Source organism: Corvus brachyrhynchos, unplaced genomic scaffold (genome assembly GCF_000691975.1).
Source record: "Corvus brachyrhynchos isolate BGI_N302 unplaced genomic scaffold, ASM69197v1 scaffold832, whole genome shotgun sequence".
NCBI lineage: Eukaryota > Metazoa > Chordata > Aves > Passeriformes > Corvidae > Corvus > Corvus brachyrhynchos.
Window position 1 is genome coordinate 108,620 of NW_008236798.1, and position 19,816 is coordinate 128,435.

At 37.0% G+C, this 19,816-nt stretch overlaps 1 protein-coding gene across 1 annotated transcript in view; it reads left to right on the forward strand.

Moving 5' to 3' along the window:
* Window positions 1–19,169, forward strand: part of TRPC6 (transient receptor potential cation channel subfamily C member 6) — a 32,205-nt gene extending 13,036 nt beyond the window's left edge. The window contains exons 5-11 of the mRNA XM_008628838.2: window positions 1,477–1,704; window positions 3,140–3,404; window positions 4,314–4,509; window positions 5,818–6,021; window positions 12,672–12,755; window positions 15,178–15,253; window positions 16,052–19,169. Coding sequence (XP_008627060.1) covers window positions 1,477–1,704; window positions 3,140–3,404; window positions 4,314–4,509; window positions 5,818–6,021; window positions 12,672–12,755; window positions 15,178–15,253; window positions 16,052–16,203 — 1,205 coding nt within the window. The 3' untranslated portion in view covers window positions 16,204–19,169. The remainder of the gene's footprint in view (window positions 1–1,476; window positions 1,705–3,139; window positions 3,405–4,313; window positions 4,510–5,817; window positions 6,022–12,671; window positions 12,756–15,177; window positions 15,254–16,051) is intronic.
* Window positions 19,170–19,816: the final 647 nt, after the last annotated feature.

Genomic DNA, 19,816 nt, shown 5'->3' on the forward strand with positions numbered 1-19,816 from the left:
TGTCCAGTCACAGTGTGAGCTTCCAAGGGGAAAGATTTTTACATGAGAAGCCCAGATTTTTTGTGTCCAGTGTTCTCTTTCTGCTAGAATTCTCTTATTTTGCAAGCATGCTTGCAGAACTAATAGTGTTTTGCTGAATATATTAGTGACAAAAGAGAAGAATATAGATCCCTGAAGATTCAGTGGTAGATTTTTCCATCTCAACACGGGAATGAAATGAGTGCTATGAGTAGTACTTTGAGCTGACCCATCCAACTTAGTGATGTAGGACTACTCAGAATTAGAACCTGAGCACAAACCTTCCAAAATATTTTAGCTGTCAGATTCTTATTTACAAGTCTACTCCCTTTTATTCCAGTAGGATTTAGATGCTCATGTATTTTAAGGATCTGGGGTCTGGTTGCTAGTTAAGTCAGTAATATGTGAGAGTTTAATTCAAGCTATCCATTCAATAGCTTCTATATTTAAAATACTTTGCTTTTGTGATCCCAGTGTGAGATCATAAATGTATGTATTTAATTGTAAAGCTGTTTATAAATTGCTATAATTGTGTTTTTTAGGAATAATATGGCACTTAGATTTCCAAAGTCTATAAATATCAATATTTTCATCTGGTAATAAAGAAGTAAATAATAATTTCTCAGTTTGAAGTTCTAGTTTGCTAATTTAATCTATTTTTATATCCGTGTCATGCATAAGACAGTTTATGAAAAATTGATTCATGCATACAGATGTGACACTGAATTTAGCTACTGTAATTGACATTATTATTGTCCTTATCTGAAAATGATGAAAAGTGCCTTCAATTTGACAAGTGTAAAAATTAGTGACGTTATTCTGTTCAGTTATTAACTGTCTTTAGAATCCTAGAAATGTACTTCATAGTCATATAATTTTTATCTCAGAAAAAAAGAATTTTCACAATACAAAAAGTTGTCATAAGCTGATACTGTACTATTATTTTATTACAAAGGGACAGTAGTTAGGACTCAAACAGATACCTTTGTCCTATTGAAGAAGCATTAGGTCTGAGTCTTACTTTCATGCTCATTTGTCACATATATTTTCAATTTCAGTAAGAGGGACTGTACCCAGGGTAATGCAAACAAGAAATTGTGAGCTCTGCTTTAGTGGTAAAGCTAAATATGATCATGCCAGAGCATTTCTGCTTTTCTCATCTCTTTCTGTGTCTGTAACAGATAGTAATACTCAAATCCCATTCCTCTCTTGGAAAGCTTTTGTAGTTTTACAGCAAAAAGCAGTCTGAAAGATTGTTATTGTTACTCAGATGAGAAAGTAGTCTTGGAATTTATATGAATTAACAGGTCCAAGGATTTAGTTTTGTGTTTGAAGTCCCACTGATCAAAATTCTTTTGATTTTGACTGCAACCACGAGCATGTCCTGTATATAATAAAAATATAAAACAAGCGTGAAGAATAAAGAACGCACTGTTTTCTCTGTTCTATCGTATACAGGCATGATATGGTCTGAGTGTAAAGAAATTTGGTCTCAAGGTCCAAAGGAATACCTCTTTGAGTTATGGAATATGCTTGATTTTGGTATGTTAGCAATTTTTGCAGCATCATTCATAGCAAGGTTTATGGCATTTTGGCATGCATCCAGAGCCCAGAACATCGTTGATGCAAATATGAAAGATCTGACAAGTCCAACACTGGAGCCCAACATAAAATACTACACCCTGGGTGAGTTGATTGCACATGACTAAGATTTACTTCTTGGGCCAACACAAACTGATTTTCTTTTAATAGGTCCCAATACCGTAGTTTCACAATGTAGTACTGAAGAAATTCCCAGTCCTTCTCTTTCTTATCCCTATGACAAGTTGAACATGAGTCAGCAGTGCCCTGGCAGCCAGGAGGACCAAGTGTGTCCTGGGGTGCATCAGGGCACAGCATCACCAGCTGGGCACAGGCTCAGGAAGGTGTCCACAGCCCCAGCCTGTCTGAGATCAAGAAGTGTTTGGACAGTGCTCTCGGGCACATGGTGTGACTCTTGGGGATGGTGCTGTGCAGGGCCAGAGGATGGACTTGATGATCCTCATGGGTCCCTTTCAACTCAGCATACTGTGTCATTCTGTGACTCTACTATTTGATCATAGATCCCCTGGCTGTGCTTATACATCTTTTTGTAGACTGCTCTAGACAGCAGGCACTGAAATTATCTAATATCACAATAACTCACTGTCACCCACCCCTTTTCTAGATCATTTTAATCTGTTCAATTACACAATACTGTCCTGCAAACCAGTCTGTGGTGGTGCAACTGTGAATGGAATGTACTGTAACATAGGGACAGAACTAAAAAATAAGATGCAAGAACTTAAACCTGCTTTGCCAGCAAAGCCAATATATCCAGGGACAGAACTAAAAAATAAGATGCAAGAAGTTCTTAAACCTGCTTTGCCAGCAAAGCCAATATATCTTTTATATATTATTTGCTCAGAGACTCTATTTCTTTAATATTTCTCAATCCACTCTCTTTACTAGTAAGAGATAAAAATGTTAAACTTGCTTGGCATATTTGGGAAACTCTAGAAGCTATTTTGCCCACATGAGAAAAAATGAAGCACTGTTGGCTTGTGTTCACTCTGAACACCACCACATCTTTCTTACCATTATTAATTATTTTCTCTAGATACTGAATTACATCAGTTTCTATCTCTATTCTGTGCTTCAGACACTTATTTCTGAGATGTTTGCATTTTTGCATTATCCAGACTACAGAAAAGCAGAATAATTAAAATGTCTATATTCTGAAACACATTAAATTGTAGTCTTATAAATTTTACTGGAAAGTTACAAATTTCACATAAGTCCTAAAAGCAATTAGTTAAGGCATTTTTTTATGTATGCATGTACACTGAAGTCTGCTTAGAGAGCGTCTGTGTATGGATAATATTAATAGTGAATATTTAATGCCAGTTTTTTTCATAGGATAGCAAACATAACTTGATGGATACCAGGTTGAACATGAGCCAGCAATGGGCATGTGCAGCAAAGAACTAATGTATCCAGGGCTACATTAGAGCAGAGGCAGCAGGTGGTCCAAAAAGACCTCCCATAGATGATTACATGTTCTGCTGAAATACTGACAGGAATTCTCATCTTTTGTTTTCAGCCAGAATAAACTGGGATCCGTCTGATCCTCAGATCATTTCTGAAGGGCTATATGCAATTGCAGTGGTGTTAAGTTTCTCACGGATAGCCTACATCTTACCAGCTAATGAAAGCTTTGGACCACTGCAGATATCACTTGGGAGAACCGTGAAAGACATCTTCAAGTTTATGGTGATATTTATCATGGTGTTTGTGGCTTTCATGATAGGCATGTTTAATCTCTATTCCTACTATCTGGGGGCAAAACAAAATGAAGCGTTCACAACGTAAGTACAACTGATTAAACTGTAACTTTTGTTTCTTAACAATAACTCAATAAAATCCTAAATGTTCTTTGCAATGCTACTGTATTTTTGGATGTGGGGAACTGAGATCTCTTTATCAAAGTGAGGGAAAATATGTCTTCCAACAGATAGAGATAGATATGAAAAAGTACCTCAGAGGTTTGGACTTATGTTTATGTATATTTATAAACTGGTTTAGAGAAATACATATATTTAAATGAACTAACCTGAAAAAAAATATATCACTATTGCCACACTATGGCTTTACCCTGGAACTGTGGAATAGTAAATACTCAACTGGAAGACTATGGTCCATAAGACTCATTTTTTTGAAAATTGATGATTTGCCATCAGATATTTTGTCTACTTCATAGTTTCAGAATATTTATTACATCAGTGGTGAAATAATTCATAGTAAGTGAACTAGTGGTGCAATTTGAATACAGTATTTACAGGTTAATTTTTTTTTTTTACTTCCACATTAACAGCAAGCTTGTAGCAGTGTATCTGAAGGGAGTAACAAGCGATTTGTTGTAATATTCTTTTGACGATGGATATATGATTCAACAGCAAGCTTGTAGCATGTAGATGAAAGTAGGTAACAAGCGATTTGTTGTAATATTCTTTTGACGATGGATATATGATTCCTAAAACCATCTAATATGAATCAGATGGTTTTATTGTCAGTCCTAAGCATTAGGAATCGTGTGTTATGAAACAGCCTGTACCCATGAAATTAGACAGTCTGCTTTTATGCACTGAGGTGGAGTTCAACATTATGATAATGGAAAAATTTGTGCACTGTATAAAAATGATAACTGGCAATTGCTACAATAAGAATATACAGCTTTCCTTCAATAACAAATGCTTTGGTCCAATTTCTCCTTTTAGTGTTGAAGAAAGTTTCAAAACATTGTTCTGGGCTATATTTGGACTCTCAGAAGTTAAATCAGTTGTGATCAATTATAAACACAAATTTATTGAAAATATTGGTTATGTTCTTTATGGAGTCTATAATGTTACCATGGTCATCGTCTTACTGAACATGCTTATCGCAATGATCAACAGTTCATTCCAGGAAATTGAGGTAAAAAGTCCATTTATAATGAAATATCACCCTATTTACTGTTACAACTAATTGTCTAAAGCTCCTGGAAAATTTTCATGTTGACATCTGATTTAAGACAAGTACCACAAAGGCTTTTGGAATATATTAGAAGAAAATATGAATTCCACTGTTCATTTTTATTATAAAATACCTGGCAGTTACTTAGCTGCATGTGCTTGCAGTAGTAATAACCAGACTGGAATAAGAAACTACTGCTGAACTGTGTTATGTGTCCTGAAGAGTATGGGCTACATGGTGTGAATCCTTCATTTGCCTCATTTGTAATTACTTGAGAAGTGTCCTTCTTGCTGCGAGGATGTTCTCTTTCCTATGCCTCGACCTTGCAAGCAAGTCTCCAACATGCTGTATTCTTTCATTGAAACAAGTGTTGCTCTAGACCTCTGCAGTGAACAAAACTTCACTTAGCAAAGTAATCAGCAGGGCTACTGAAAATCATAATGAACTTTTGCATTCCATGTAAAACAGAGGGCTAAATCATTACCACTGTTTAGAGAAAAAGTAAGCAAATCTCCAGGAGCTAGGCCATCCCAGACTTCCCCAGGGGATGCCCTTGCCAAAGCAGCAGACTCAGGTTTGACTCCACTCTGGTACCCGGTTCTGGGCTCTGGTTGGGGGCTGTAGTGTTGTCCCGCTTGAGCAGGAGCAACACATTGTCTAGGGAGGTTCACACTCTTCTGACTCAGGAGGCCACAGAGCAAACCTATCAGGTTTGGAGCATTAAGAATACAGTGATTGGACAAAAGAGCTTCTAAAAACAGGTACAGCAGTATTGAGTCACAACCTTGAACTGATGTCAGTCCTTTCTGCAGAAAACCCTCTTAAACTTTACAGGGAGGAATAGAGTGGTTTGGTGATCATAAATGGTAAACATAAACCATGGGGATGATAGGATATCTGGTTTAATCATATACTCCAGCAAGTGGAAGGAATTAGGTAAGAATCACCTAACTTTTTGAACTTCATGTTAACAAAGTCTATAGACTGTTCATGGAGTCTGTCATTATGATCCTGTATTGCAGACTATTAGCACTCTCTCTGGAATAAACAATATTTAAATTAAATCCATTCTGTCCTTCTGCAATTGCATTATTTTAAATGGATTAATAAGAACTGTTCCATTAATTTAAATTTTGATTTTCATAGATCTTGATCTGTTTGAGAGTAACTTCAGCCAGTTACACTCGAAACACACATGTTTAGCTAGAGCATCTTCAACAGTCGAAGTGGTATTAACAGTGTATTAACAGCTGTGTTTCTGTTTTACAGGATGATGCTGATGTAGAATGGAAATTTGCAAGGGCTAAACTTTGGTTTTCCTACTTTGAAGAAGGGAGAACTCTTCCAGTACCCTTCAACCTAGTGCCAAGCCCAAAATCTTTGCTGTATCTTCTAATCAGAATCAAAAAATGTATATCTAAACCATTTTTGTGCCAAAAGAAAAGCTTTCAGGAAGACGCAGAGATGAACGAGGTAATTTTATCTTGTGTATACTGACTGCTAATTTTAGAAGATAAAGCCAATTTTAACTTCAATTTTATTGTTGCCCTGCTTTACCCATTAATTTCCAACATATTTCATTCGTACTGAGTCAGTCACTAATGTGGGAGAATAGAATAGAATAGAACAGAATTGAGTGTAAATATCCTTGCTAAAGTTCAGGTCCAAAGACATCTCCTGCTCTTCTCTAATCTGCAAGTCATTTCATTTCAGAATGCCGTCTAGATGGCCGGACAGATTTTACTTTTCGGAAACGCATACATGCTTTTTCCAGACACCATCTGTTCTTGCATGTGCTCCAAGAGGTTTCATTTTTCATTCCATTATTTTGCCAGTTACTGAAGGGAGGTTGAGTGGCCCAGTGTTGCTCAGATCATAGTTTTGACCTTTTTTGGAGATGGGTCTGATGCCTTTCTCCAGCCTTTGGGGACCTCTCCCAGTATCCATGGTCTTTCAGAGATGATAGCATATTTGCAAGGTGTTGGTCTGCTCTCTCAGATGTAGCTACCTGTGGATGTAGCACTCTGGACTTGCCTGGGCCAAGTTCTTCCTTGTCTCCTTGAATTCATTCGCTAAGCACAGAGGCCTGAGAGACTGTGATGAAGCCTGAGGCAAAAAAGACATCAAGTCCCTCATTCTTACCCTCATCCACTGTCATTTAAATACCTTTCCCCACTGAGCAGTAGGCCCTCATTTTCCTTGTCTGCCTTGCTGTTGTAGCAGTAGAAGTTCTTACTGCCCTTGCAAATGTCAGCTTAAGGAGAGCTTTGTCCTTCCTAATGCCACCCTCCTATGCCTGGGCATTTTCTAAGTTCCCCCTTGGTAGCCTGTCTCTGCTTCCACTGAAAATCCACCTTGCTTTTATTGTGAAATATTTTGTTACCTGTTTTACTTGCACAGCTGCAGTAAAAAGCACTTGAGTTGATTCACTGGACGTGCTTAAAGGGTTTGTAGTCAGTGTATTTTTTCCTGCACTGTCTTGGTATAAATCAAATCAACTGCTTTAGAAGAACATGGACTGTTAGGTGGTATTGTAAATGTAAAGACTGGCACTATTCTAGCCCTATTGTGACATGTTAGGGAAGAAGAGTCATGCAAGGCACCTGATCAGATGCAGTGGGTAGAAAGGTGAGCATATGCTAACATACACACACCAAAAAAAAGAAAGTTAGGATTTGTCATGGTGGCAGAAAAAAATTTTCTTCTGTGAAAATTTAAATGTGGTAGGATCTTTGTTAAAATGGGCTGTGGTCAGAGCAGAGGGCTGTTCAAGTTTAGGAGTTCTTGAGTCTGTAGTCAAGAGCCATTAGTCATTAGACTGGGGACCAGTAAAGAATTTACAAGGGTCTGTCAGTTCTCTGTCACGAATGTTACCAGCACATTTTTCACACTTATCAGCTGAAGAGTACAAAAGGAAAAAATGCTCGCAATTCTAGAAGGAAGAAATGGAGTTTTGGGGGAAAACCCTGTGCCTCTGGTTAAGTTTATAGCAGTTTATGAAAACAAACATAGGCATTACAAACACTGTCACCAAAGTCAAAATCGTTATTAAGTTCAAATGTCTCATCTCTATTACCAGAAATTTTTCTGGTGTTTCACAGATCTCACTTCATTTTATTCGGGAAATCTAATCCTAATATATTTAAGACCTGACAGAAATGATACTGCATTTTCTCAGGCTTTTAATTACTGACATTTGCAAAACTTTTCATCAAGCTTCTTGATGCAACTTGATTTTAAAACCTTTGTGAGTGATAAAGTCATCACTGAAATATTGCGCATTCAAGGAGATGCATATGAACTTAAAATTGAGTGATGGTGGAAAACAACCAATGGTTCTTTCTCTAATTCACCTAATTTGTGGATTTACAAAGCATGTAAGTAGGTTACAAGCCTGTTTTAAAGATTTTTAGCATGAAAGTTATGTTCCCACAAAACAGGTACTCTTAAAAGTCCCATTTATACAGCCTAAGGAAAGAAGATATATTTTTATAATTCCATTCAAACTTAGAAATTCATGTTTCTAGAAAGGTGCAAAGTGTAATAATTACCAGTTCTTTATAAAACAGTAACAGGTTTGTCAGCTTTTACAGCAGTCCCTCTGGAAGAGAGCTGTAAGGATGCAAACACTGTTTATCAGATTTTTTCCTAACCCTGAATTAATTTTAAGTCTTCAAATATTAATGCTTTACACTCACTGCAGATTGTAGTGTAACTAATGCTAAATGAAATGTGCTTACTCCCCCGTCAAAGCAGCTATAAAACTGCAAATCAAATTAAAAAAGAAAAAGCTTTTATGTTGAAAAACGTAAAGCGTCTGAGTCGCATTTTGCAGCAGATATTGGCATATGATTACATTTTTACTTACCTTTTGGACTGCCACATGCTGTGGAGCTGACTTTATCTGAATCTATGAGATACTGCCGCCCTGCGCACTTCCAAAAAGTAGCTAAAGTGGTTTTGTGTTACTTTTTGATCCACTGTTGATGATTCATTATTGTTGAGGCTGTCATGGCATCTTCTCAAAGGCACTCTCAGGCTTTTGGGATTTTGACTTTTGATTCATTTAGTGCTGAGCAGGTTGGTGCTGGTGTGACTGCTGAACAAGAAGCTACCTGTGCAGGGAGCTACTATCAATAAAATGAGCTGTGCAAAATAAGGAAAGATTTGGCAAGACCAGACCCAAGGCTTGATGGCTGTGTTTGTGCTAGTAAAATGTGGGTAGCTTATCTGGGTATTGAGGCCAATTCAGGAAGGGCTTGCCACTATTGAAGTAGCATGTGTTGCAGTTAGGGTTGCTGCAAGGTCTTGTCCCCAGACCATTCCAGTTGCCACACTGTGCCTAGGAAGATAGAAGGTGGTTCTGATGCAAGTCCTACCTGGGAGGACAGTAAAAGTTTACTGATGGAAGACGTTGCATTGCAGTGCCCAACAATGTTAATGCACGCTTGAGGTTACTGATTCACACCCACCCTGTGGGTTGTTCTGCTGCACAGCCTGCATTTTCTCAGTGCAAAAGCAGCAGCAGCTTCAGAGTGAGTGTAAAGACAAGAGCTAGGCTGGGAATGAGGGAAATTCTGCTCCTAGATCCAGCTCTGCCCTGATTATTGTTGGCAGCAAACAAAGCCAGATGTTGTCAGTGCTACACAGCAAGTAATTTACATAGCTGTGTTCAAAGTGTAGTACACCAGAAATTAAATTCCTGAGACATATCTAAATACAATACTAAAGACTGTGAAGATGTTTTCTTTCAGGCTGTTGAATAAAATCCATAGATTTCCTGTTGCAAGCTAGAATTGGCATTTTAAACATTGAGTGAGAAACTCAAACCAATAAAAGAGAGAAATAAATGAAGAAGAAGGAGAGTTTAAAAAAACTCCTACTTTGACTTTTATTCTGTATTTAAAAATTGCCTTGGCATTGATAAAGTTTATTGTTCAGGTGTCACAGAACTTGCTCATCTTCCTGAGCTAAAAATCAGCAGTGACAGATGATATATTTAAATTTTGTCCTTAAAACATGGCCTTTCAGAAAAGAAGTAAGGGACAACTATCTATTGAAGTAGCTTTAAGTCCCCACTCAAACAAAAAAAATACGTTAGTTTTAACTCTCATAGTTTAAAACCGTGTTTCTGAAATTTGCACAAATGATGTCTGGTTATAGGAGCACAAACTGAGTCATTTTCTGGGAACCCTCCCTTCTGATCCAAGAACATACAGTTTTTTGGAATTGCAAGTTGACAGCAGCTTCTGATTTAAGACATTAATAAAGTGCTAAACAAAACAGCTACAATAATTACATTACTATTCTGATTGCATTGAGTTTTAAGTAATACTAGAGAATGACGATATGAGAGGGAAGTTTAAAGATGAAAGTGTTTTCAAAGAGCAGTGATCCACATACCCTGCATTTCATATTTCACACAACACTCTAGGAGAATAATTTTTTTTGTTGGGATTTATATCATTGTTTTATTTAATTTATATCATTTCCCCTCTGGTTGCTCATGTTCAATAAATGTTAACTTAAAAATACGAATTCTAGGTCAGTCATCAATGTGACAGGCTGAGTGTACTCTAGTACTAATTTTGGAAAAAGAAAAAAGACGTAGGCAGGAAGTTGAAAGAGAGTTTAAAGAGAGCTTAAAGAGAGTTTTAAAATGTTATTAGATGTTATAATGAAATCTTGGCAATCTCTGCCACCTAGTGGTCATTCAGCAATTTACAATAGAGCTTGTGTCCTGCTGCTGGTACACGTAAGAAGATTTAATGAAGTTACAGACTCCTGGTTTACCAGCCAACTTTCAAGATGCGCTCTGTAGCTAATTAAAAATACATTATTCTCTTTTAAAATGTGCTGAAGGGTGAAGGTTAAGATAAAGGCGTTACGCTGAGCCTGGTTTTACAAGTTTGCAGTGTCTTAACTCATCTCACTACATATTACCAATTTTGCTTTTTCAAGTGAAAATCAAATTGTAATTAAGCAATGGATTAACTTTTGAGGTGAACCAATGTAGAATAAATCTGAAACTGGTAACCAGCATGAAAAATTGCTTTTAAAATATATAATAAAATACATAGTAAATACTAAAAAATACCTAAGGAAAATAAATGAATTTGTAGATTGTGTATAAACTGGTAAGTAACAGGATCATGGATGGCATCACAGCTGCAGAGTCAGAGATCCAGAAGTGCTGGGATATCAGCCACACAGCTGGAGCCCAAATTCACAGCCTAGAGCAGCTTTACCCAAGGCAACTTCCCTCTGTTGCTGCAGAGGAAGCATGACCTTCCTCTTATTCTACTGTATTTTTTCCAAAAATGGTGCATGAGAAATCCAGGAGCTGAAATAGCAAGAAGATTGTTTTCCTCTTTTAACCCAGTGTTAAAGGTGAGGCCCAAGAAAGTATTATTAGTTCTAAAATCCTGAAAAACATAGTGATTACATAGTGATTGTGTGAATTCACTAGCCATTATTTTTTATTATAAATCAGATACCTAGTTTAAGTTAAAACATTTTGATATGATTGTTTTCTAATATATATTCAGAATATTTAAGGTTGCTTTATTCAAGCATGAAGAAATAGGAATTTGCCCTTTTGATACATCGTTAATTTCCATCCGTGTGTAGATTAATATGTAAGAGAGAAATATTATTTTATATTTATATGCCATTTATCTTTTATCACTACTTTTGCTTAGTCAAGTAAACATAGAATAGATAAGGTTTTTTTAAAGTATGTGCAAATAGATCTTTGAATCTTTCTAAAGAACTAAAAAATTTCCCAAATTCAGTGAACACTTTATATTAATTGCTAATGAATATATTTTACCAATAGATGTAATAAATTTTTGTATCAAAATACAAGCCTGATCTAATGGAAGGTGTCCCTGCCAATGGCAGAGGCATTGGGATGCATGTTTTTAAATGTCCCTTCCAACACAAATCATTCTGTGATTCTATGGAATGCTAAACAAAATCTAAAAGTATTTAAATTATTCCCAGTGTACAGGTGCATAAGCATCGAATATAAGCATCTGCCTATTTGCATCCCCAACAAATTATATCCCAGAATATCCCACAGAGTACTTAACAGGCTTCAAAGGGCCCCAGTCTTCTTATCAGTAGATGCTTGATATATTAGGACATAACATAGAGAAGTTCACTGGAAGTACAACACGATCCCACAGGATTTGAGACACTGCACTGATAGTCCCATCCTTTGAAACTGTAAAAATTTTGTTAAACCGTGTATAATTTCAGGGAGCTTGTTAGTGATAGTCCCACTTATTCCTCATCCAGATCCATCATGATTTATATTTCTTGCACTGCTAGTTGAACTGGCCCCACTCTATATCTGAAGTAATACTATTTGTTTTTACAGTTGCTGTTCACTCTTATTGCAGCCCAGTCATTCAACTTGAGTCCCAGTTCACCATTTTGTGATGGCTTAGGTTTTCTCAAAGACGTAAATCAGTAATGAAGCCTGCAAATTGCATCCTCAGCGTTTCACCAGGGATGTCCTTTCAGCATGTGTAGTGAAGAAGATGCAAATCAGAAATGGCACCTGATAATCTTGTGGTCCCTGGAACAAGCTGCTTAACTTATTGCATTCAACCATTAGTACAAGTGAGGGGAGAAGCAAACTTCTTGTGTATTTTATGGTAGTAGAGGTCACATTAGCTACAGGCAAGTGCCATGAAAGGAAGGAAAGGGATAATGCTGCCACCCTTCTTTCACTGGCTCTCTCACACCCTGCCCTGACTTTCCTACAAAGCTGCACCACTGCTGCGTTTCTCCTGACATGGATTCCCCCTCCTGTGCACCAGGGGAGCCCACAGGGATGTGGCTGTTCTGCTCTGGTCCCTTGGGAATGTTAGGAGCTGGTGAGAGGCAGAGTAAAGGAAGGAACCCTCCTGGTTCTCGCCTTCTGACATCACAGTCTGAAACGGTTTTTTCAACTCATGTGATGAAATTATGTAGAGGTATGAAGACTTTACCACAATAATTTAACATTTCCCAAAATTCTCTTAACAGTTAATGTTCTGTCATAGGATATATACATGAGATATACTTATTTATCTTTTATTTATTTTGTACTATAAATATTTTTTCCATTTCAGCTTGGTCAAAGGAAGCAATCAAGTATAAGAAGCTCAGATGAAATCCACTTAAACAGTTTAAACAATCCTCCAAGACAATACCAGGTAAAAACCAGTGTATTTTTAAATAAAATCAAGAAGCATTAGAATCGGCAGACTGATGGCATGAGGACAGTTTTGAATTGATACTGAACATGAGTCAAGAATAAATCCACAGACCTTGTATATATCAAGAGTAAATGAAGTGGTTTGGGTATTTGCAGTACAATCTGAGAGTGTTTTTCTCTCCTCTTAGTTTCTTAAATGGTACCTTTATAGTGCAATATTTTAATGTGCTTTAGAAAAGTGTTTTTAATTTTAGAGACAGGCTGTCTTCAACTACACAATGTGAATTGAGAAAACCAAAAATAAACCCCAAATCTTCCCATTCCATCTGCTGAAGCAGATCAGCTTATTGTGGCACACCTCTAGATACAAATGCCTCAAGCACTGCAAGTATTTGTCAGCCTTTATCCTATCAATGCAGTCTCTTTTTCCTTTGCCTCCTAAACAACTGCAATGAGCCTTTGTTGAGCAGTTAAGTGTAGAGAGACCCAACACAGTCCACATAAATCTCAGTTATTCTGGTCCAGAGACTGCTGCTTTCCTTCTTGCAATATTACAGAGTAGGTGGAAAGGAAGAAGCAAGAGCTGTCTGGGCAGTATAAAAAGACAATCTGAATGAAAAAGGGTAGAGAAAACAAGTATACTTTATTGACCACAAGACAGAAAAAAGATTTTCCCTTGCTCAGGCTAGCTTTGCTCCTTTCTTAAGTTATGCAGTGTCTACACAAGTCAGTTCCAAAAACTCCTTGACTTTTTCACAACCACTTTCATTATGATGCAGGGATAGATATTAGCATTAAAAATCTACCCCACAAATATGTGTGGCTTTATATTTGAAACATTTTTGAATTAGTATAATAAACAGTACAGCTCCTGACCTTGCAAGCATGACTGTAGTGATGACCTGGGACCACTAATCTGGGATGACTCGCCTCACAGCTAGCTCTGGTCAGCTCTATTATTGTGGAGACAAGGCAGGCACATAAATCTATGTATGTTTTATATCATAAAATGGAAAAGAAAAAGTATCATGTTGTCATGAACTACATCCTAGGAAAATATTAAACCCAAAGGCAGAAATACGTATCCTAAAATGTACTTGGGTACCTTGTTCTTTTTGAAGTAATTTGAACTAGTGGGAGAATCAGGGGCAGAATTTTTTTTCCTGGAAAGGTAAAATATACAATAAATTTGCTGGCATAGGTTCCCCTTATTATTAGCAAGCGGTTGGTCATTCTAATGGTATGATCTATTTGATCAATTTTAGTTGTTTCAGATGAACTGTGCTCTCAGGTTTGCTCTTTTTATCCACAGAATGAAGTAAACGTGACAGATATGTATATTTACATTAAAAAGTATCTGTCTTTGGTTAGATGAATCCCAGCTGAGATATTTAAATGACTCTTAGAATTTTGGGTCCTAATTTCTCTAAGACCAACTCTGGGAAAACATAACTTAGCAAATATATCAAAATAGGTTCAAATAAAATGACAACAAAAGGGTTTAGCAATCAGCAGGATCATTATCATCTTCAGGTAGTAATAGAGGCCAGATGGCTTCATCTTCTTGGAGATCAAAGCTGCAACTGTATTAAGCATTCTTACATACTCCAGTAGTAGGTTAAACCTTGTTAATTAGAACATTCATAAGATTGTCCTTAGTTTTGTAACTTTCAAGTATATATATATGTGTGTGTGTGTGTGTGTGTGTGTGTGAGAATATTCATAAAGGTTAAATACCTACGCTAAATGAAAGCAGAGATTTATATAATCAGTTACTTGAACCTGTCAATTCCTGTCAAGTCCTACACTGAAATACCTGAATGCAACAGAAGGTAACAGATGTGTCATAATTTAATCCCAGCTGTCAACTAAGTGCCACACATTTGCTTACTCACTCTCCCCACACTGCCCCTTCCAGCTGTATGGGATGAGGAGGAGAATCATAAAAGGTAAAACTTGTGAGTTAAGAATACTTCACTAATTTAAATAAAGCAAAATATAATAGTAGTAGTAGTAGTAGTAGTAGTAGTAGTAGTAGTAGTAATGAAAAGGAGAGATAGAGGAGCAGTGATCAGCCTTCAAGGCCAAGCCTCCCCCAGTCTGAATCTTGAACAGGATGGTCTGTGGTATGAAATATTCCTCTAGCCCAGCTTCCTGTGCACCTGCTCAGTAGCAGAGCCTGAGGCATTGAAAAGTCCTTGACTTTGGGTAATCGCTGCACGGCAACAATTGAAACACCAGTGTGTTTTCAACATTGTTCTCATACAAAACACAAAACTCACACTGTACCAGCTACTAAGAGGAAAATGAACTCTGTCCCAGCAGAAACCAGGACAAGAGCTCTTACTTTGAAATACCATAGCAATACTAGTCCAACTAAGAAAACTCTTTTTCTTTCTTTCTTTCTTTCTTCTCTGCAGAAAATAATGAAGCGTCTTATTAAGAGATATGTGTTGAAAGCTCAGATAGATAAGGAAAGTGATGAAGTCAATGAAGGTGAGTATGTTGATGAATTTCATCACAGAATCAAAACAAGCTAAAGTGGTTACATATGCCACTTGAAAAAAATGTTTGCAAAATACTTAATCCACTTGACGTGTTTACAAGTGCAAGATGTAAAATTAACATGAGATTGAAGAGGGAATGGGATTTCTGTCTCTTCTCTCCCTACTATCACTGATCTGACAAGGTTTAAAATGTGCTTCTATGTCTAGTAATAATAGAATCACAGGATAGTTTGGTTTGGAAGGGCCCTTAAAGATCACCTAGTTCCTTAAGGATCTGGTGGCCTGGGCGGTGCTGGATTGATGATTGGATTCGGGGATCTTAGAGGTCTTTTCCAGCCTAAATGATTCTGTGACTCTATGATTCTGTGATCTCTCTTTCAGCAGAACAGCAGCTTCCATTAAATAGATCATGTGAGTTTTGTGAATTCATGTGGTCTCTCACACTTTTGCCTTCAGATTTGTTTGATTTTTCATGAACTGCATCTTCATATTCCTATTACCAAGCCACCATTCCAGGGAGGTTAGCTCAGCTGGTCAGAGCATGGTGCTAATAACATCAAGATTGTAGATTTAACCCCTGTGTGGGCCATTCACTTAAGAGTTGGACTCAGTGATCATTGTGGGTCCCTTCCAACACAGATTCACCCTATGATTCACCAACAGGTAGCAGAATATCTACTTTTCAACAAAGAAATACAGAAAAAACCCATGATAATTGTAAGATATTTGGATATGGTGTTTTTTTCTTTTGTTTCTTAATATTGTGATCTTTTAAAATCTGTTGCAGGTGAACTGAAGGAAATTAAACAGGACATCTCGAGTCTCCGGTATGAACTCCTTGAGGAAAAATCTCAGAATTCTGAAGATCTGGCAGAACTTATAAGGAAACTTGGGGAAAAACTGTCAATTGACTCTAAGGAAGAAGAAAGCAAGAGATAACCAAAATGTTTAAGAGATGCAACAGAATGTTAACAATTCACTTAAAGCCATATTTCTGTTTTCAAGTCTAGCTCACATTTCTACAAAGATTCAGAAATTAAATCATTCCAATTCTTTATTGAAAAAACACAGTGGCAAATCCTCTAGGTCTACAGCAGGGAGGAGATACCACTTCAGTAAAAATATTTATTCTTTACCTGCTGAAGAGTAGTAGATCTGAGATAATTTAAATATTTAGTTTACCTCTTTTAGAGCTCCAGTGGAATCTTGATAAGCCCAGTCATGAAAGAGTAAAAGCATAGATCTAAACTTCTCCTCTGTTAACTGTTTATTTTTTGCAAATTTTGTTTTTTAAGCATTCTTACATATATTTTATTGAAGCAAAAGAGAAAAATTCCAGGCATATATATATATCTCAAAAGCTATTGAATTTTTCCAGTATCCCCAACTAGCAAAAAAGCTCAAAGAAGCTAACTGCCTTTCTTAAAAAATGTCTAAGATATTAAAATAATTTATGAACATTTCCATGTAGAGGTAGATATCAGGACACTCAGAGCACTGTGTTGCACTTTTCCCTACTGATCCCTGTCACCACTGGACTATCCTGAGATACCTAGGTTCCAATGAGAGTTAATGCATTCAGAAAGAAATATTTTTCACCAAGTTCATCGAAAAGCTATTGCTGAGGCTGGAAGAAAACCTTCTTTAATCCAAAATAGTTAACCATTGATGTTCCAATCTGTTTCAGAATTCCCAAGTTCTCCAGCTTTTACGTTCAGCTTGAACTGAACCTCCCAAACTGCAGGGTGGGGGTTTGAATGTAACATTTTTATTTGAGGTGCAAGATACTAAAACGTTAGGTGCAAACCTCTTTTAGAATTCTGGGAATGTCATGCATGGAGGACCATGTTTCCCATTTAAACAGTTGAACCTGTTTAAATCATTAAATTTTCTTCAGACCTATCGATAGCAAACAAAAGCATCTTGTTCCAAAAAATCATGAAATCTCATCTTTTACGGATATGCATCCCATGTCCTTTTTTCCACTGGTGAAAGCTCAGCTCTTGTGCTGTATTCTTTAGGACTCTTTTAATGAAGAATCTTCACTCCCTGTGAGAAGGAAAGCTCCAACACTTCCACCCTGCCCACTGCAATAGTTAAAAGTTTCTTTCTGTTAAACTGGAGATGAGGTATCCCATGCTGTGTCTGGCTGTTTGTTGTGTGACAATGTCCGTGCAGGAAAATCAGCTGGTTTCTGTCTTTCCAGATAGGAACAGCATAAATTCCATGTCATTTTTCCCTTGGTTAATATAGTAATTTGTGTTTCTCTCTTTTGACAGTCACTAATTCTGGAAGTGTTATGAACATGCATTACATTGGGCATGTCTGCTTCTCTTTAAGCTTTTCTGAGATTAGTGAAAGGGCTGTGAAAAATTATAACATGGTATCAAGGTGTATAACACACCTGTAAAAGAATTGTATTAAGACTTAAAAAGGCTTGTCAGTAACTGCTTTAAAATTAGCTTTGTGACACTTATTTACTGTGGAATGTATTAGAATGTTTCTGCCTCTCCCTTTTAGGCTGGAGATTATTTTTAATGGGTTTAGATTCGTTTCCAGCTGGATTTATTGGTAGTTCTTTTTAAAAAATTGTTGATGGAATCACTGTGTATTTTCAGGGAAAAAAACCCATGTATTAGAATGGGTTTTGAAATCACTTTGAGACAGGTGGAGGTGAGGGACTGAGGTCAGCCTGCCCCATGAGTGTTTGTCATGCTGTGGGGGAAGTGCTTGGCACGGAAGTGTAGCAACAAATAGAGTGTGGGGGACAATGTGTGTCCTGTGGGCCTCAGGTGTAATGAACTCAGGTTTAGAAACTTTTAAGGCTTCTCCCTCCGAGGGAAAAGAAGGAATGTGAGGATTTAAAGGTAGTAGAGCACAGGCAACTGGTGTGACCTCAGGCTGGAAGGCAGTGTGACCGTAACTTCACTGCCTTTTGGCTCCTGGATAGTTCCTGGCCATCTCCCTTGGCCAGGACTGGCCTCTGAGTTGGAGTCCCACCTGAGAACTTTGGTTTTCTGAAACAGTGGGCAGTTAGTTCAGGTCCACTGAATGTCTGTGGTAGAGACCATGCTGCACGAAGCACATCTTCCATCTGTGAGAAGCTCTTCGGAAAATCTGTTGGTCAGAATCTGAGGTAACAGGGACAGTCAATGTTCACTTTCAGTAATCAGAAGTCTTAATTTTTGGTCATTGTGATACACAGTGTGGATCTGCTGTAGTGCTCATTGATGGTAAACCTTCACTCTTCATAAACCCAGTGAAAGGAAATACATATATACAGTTTGAGATCCAGGCACTTTTAAAGGGAAGATTTTTATTACAGAGGTAAAATGTACACTGTGAATTTGTTTAAGCCCAAAATTTGATGTACCTTAAAACTATAAGATCGTAATGTATATATTGTATTTCATGAAGAAAATACATATGGATTTTTTTAACCATTGAAGATATTTTATATGTAGTTATTACTCATGGAACAATTTGTTAAATATATTTGAAGAGGTCTATTGCCAAATGTAGTGTGACAAGCAATGTAGTATTTAAAATGAGCACAATACCAAATATATTATTCTGATTAAAAAAAATTAAATGTACCAGACTAAAAATGCCTTTGTGATCCATTGTCTGAATATTTTGGTATTTCACTGCGAACATTCAGCTGCTCTTGCTTGGAAGACTGATATGGTAAAAAATTTTCATTTGCTAACAACACTAATACAAAAAAACATTTCAAAGAGGGAACAAGGGTCCTTTCATACTTAACTGGACTCAAGGCCAAGTATTTTGTCTCCTGTGACTGTGTTTGATGCTAGATATTTCAGAACATTTGCAGGAAGTAACAGATAATTTTCATCTTACTTAGTTCTGCTTTTGGTTTCTAATAAAACAATAACATAATTTGATGAGGAAGTATTTCCAGATGTTTTTGTTCTTTATTAGGATAACAAGATAGTCTTGCTACCTACTTGTTTCTTTAAATCTTGTTGATTACTTGAGCTCAGCAATTCACAGTTTCTGTATCAGCAGCTTCCACATCTAAACCAGACCTGCTATGAAGCATTGCCTTCATATATTATTTTTCCCCTAATTCTTAAACTTGAAGTATGAAATACGGTGAGTAGATTTTATCATCCCTTAGAGAATCTCCTTTCTGTTCACCCAAAAGTATTTCACGAAGAGATATAGAAGGGCTTATGAACTTCTGAAGAGAAGAAAAATAAGTAAGAAAATCCCCATATCGATAGTTTGTCCAAAGTTTTCTCACACTGTTCTGGATTAAACAGAATTATGTCTAAGTATTGGGGAAAGCTTTTTACATCGTGGAGGAGTACAAATTTTATTAGAGGCCGATTGTGCAATACAAGCTTAAGGTACTCAAGATTTACAGGGACAGATCTTGAGTAAGAGCTACAGGATTTCAAATGAAAATTCTGACATTCCAGATAAAAATCTGCTGCATTACACCATATTTTAGAGCATGGACAGGCCAAGCCAATGAATGCTAGTGGGTTTAGAAGTGGGATCTCCAGATTCATCTGCTTTTAGATGA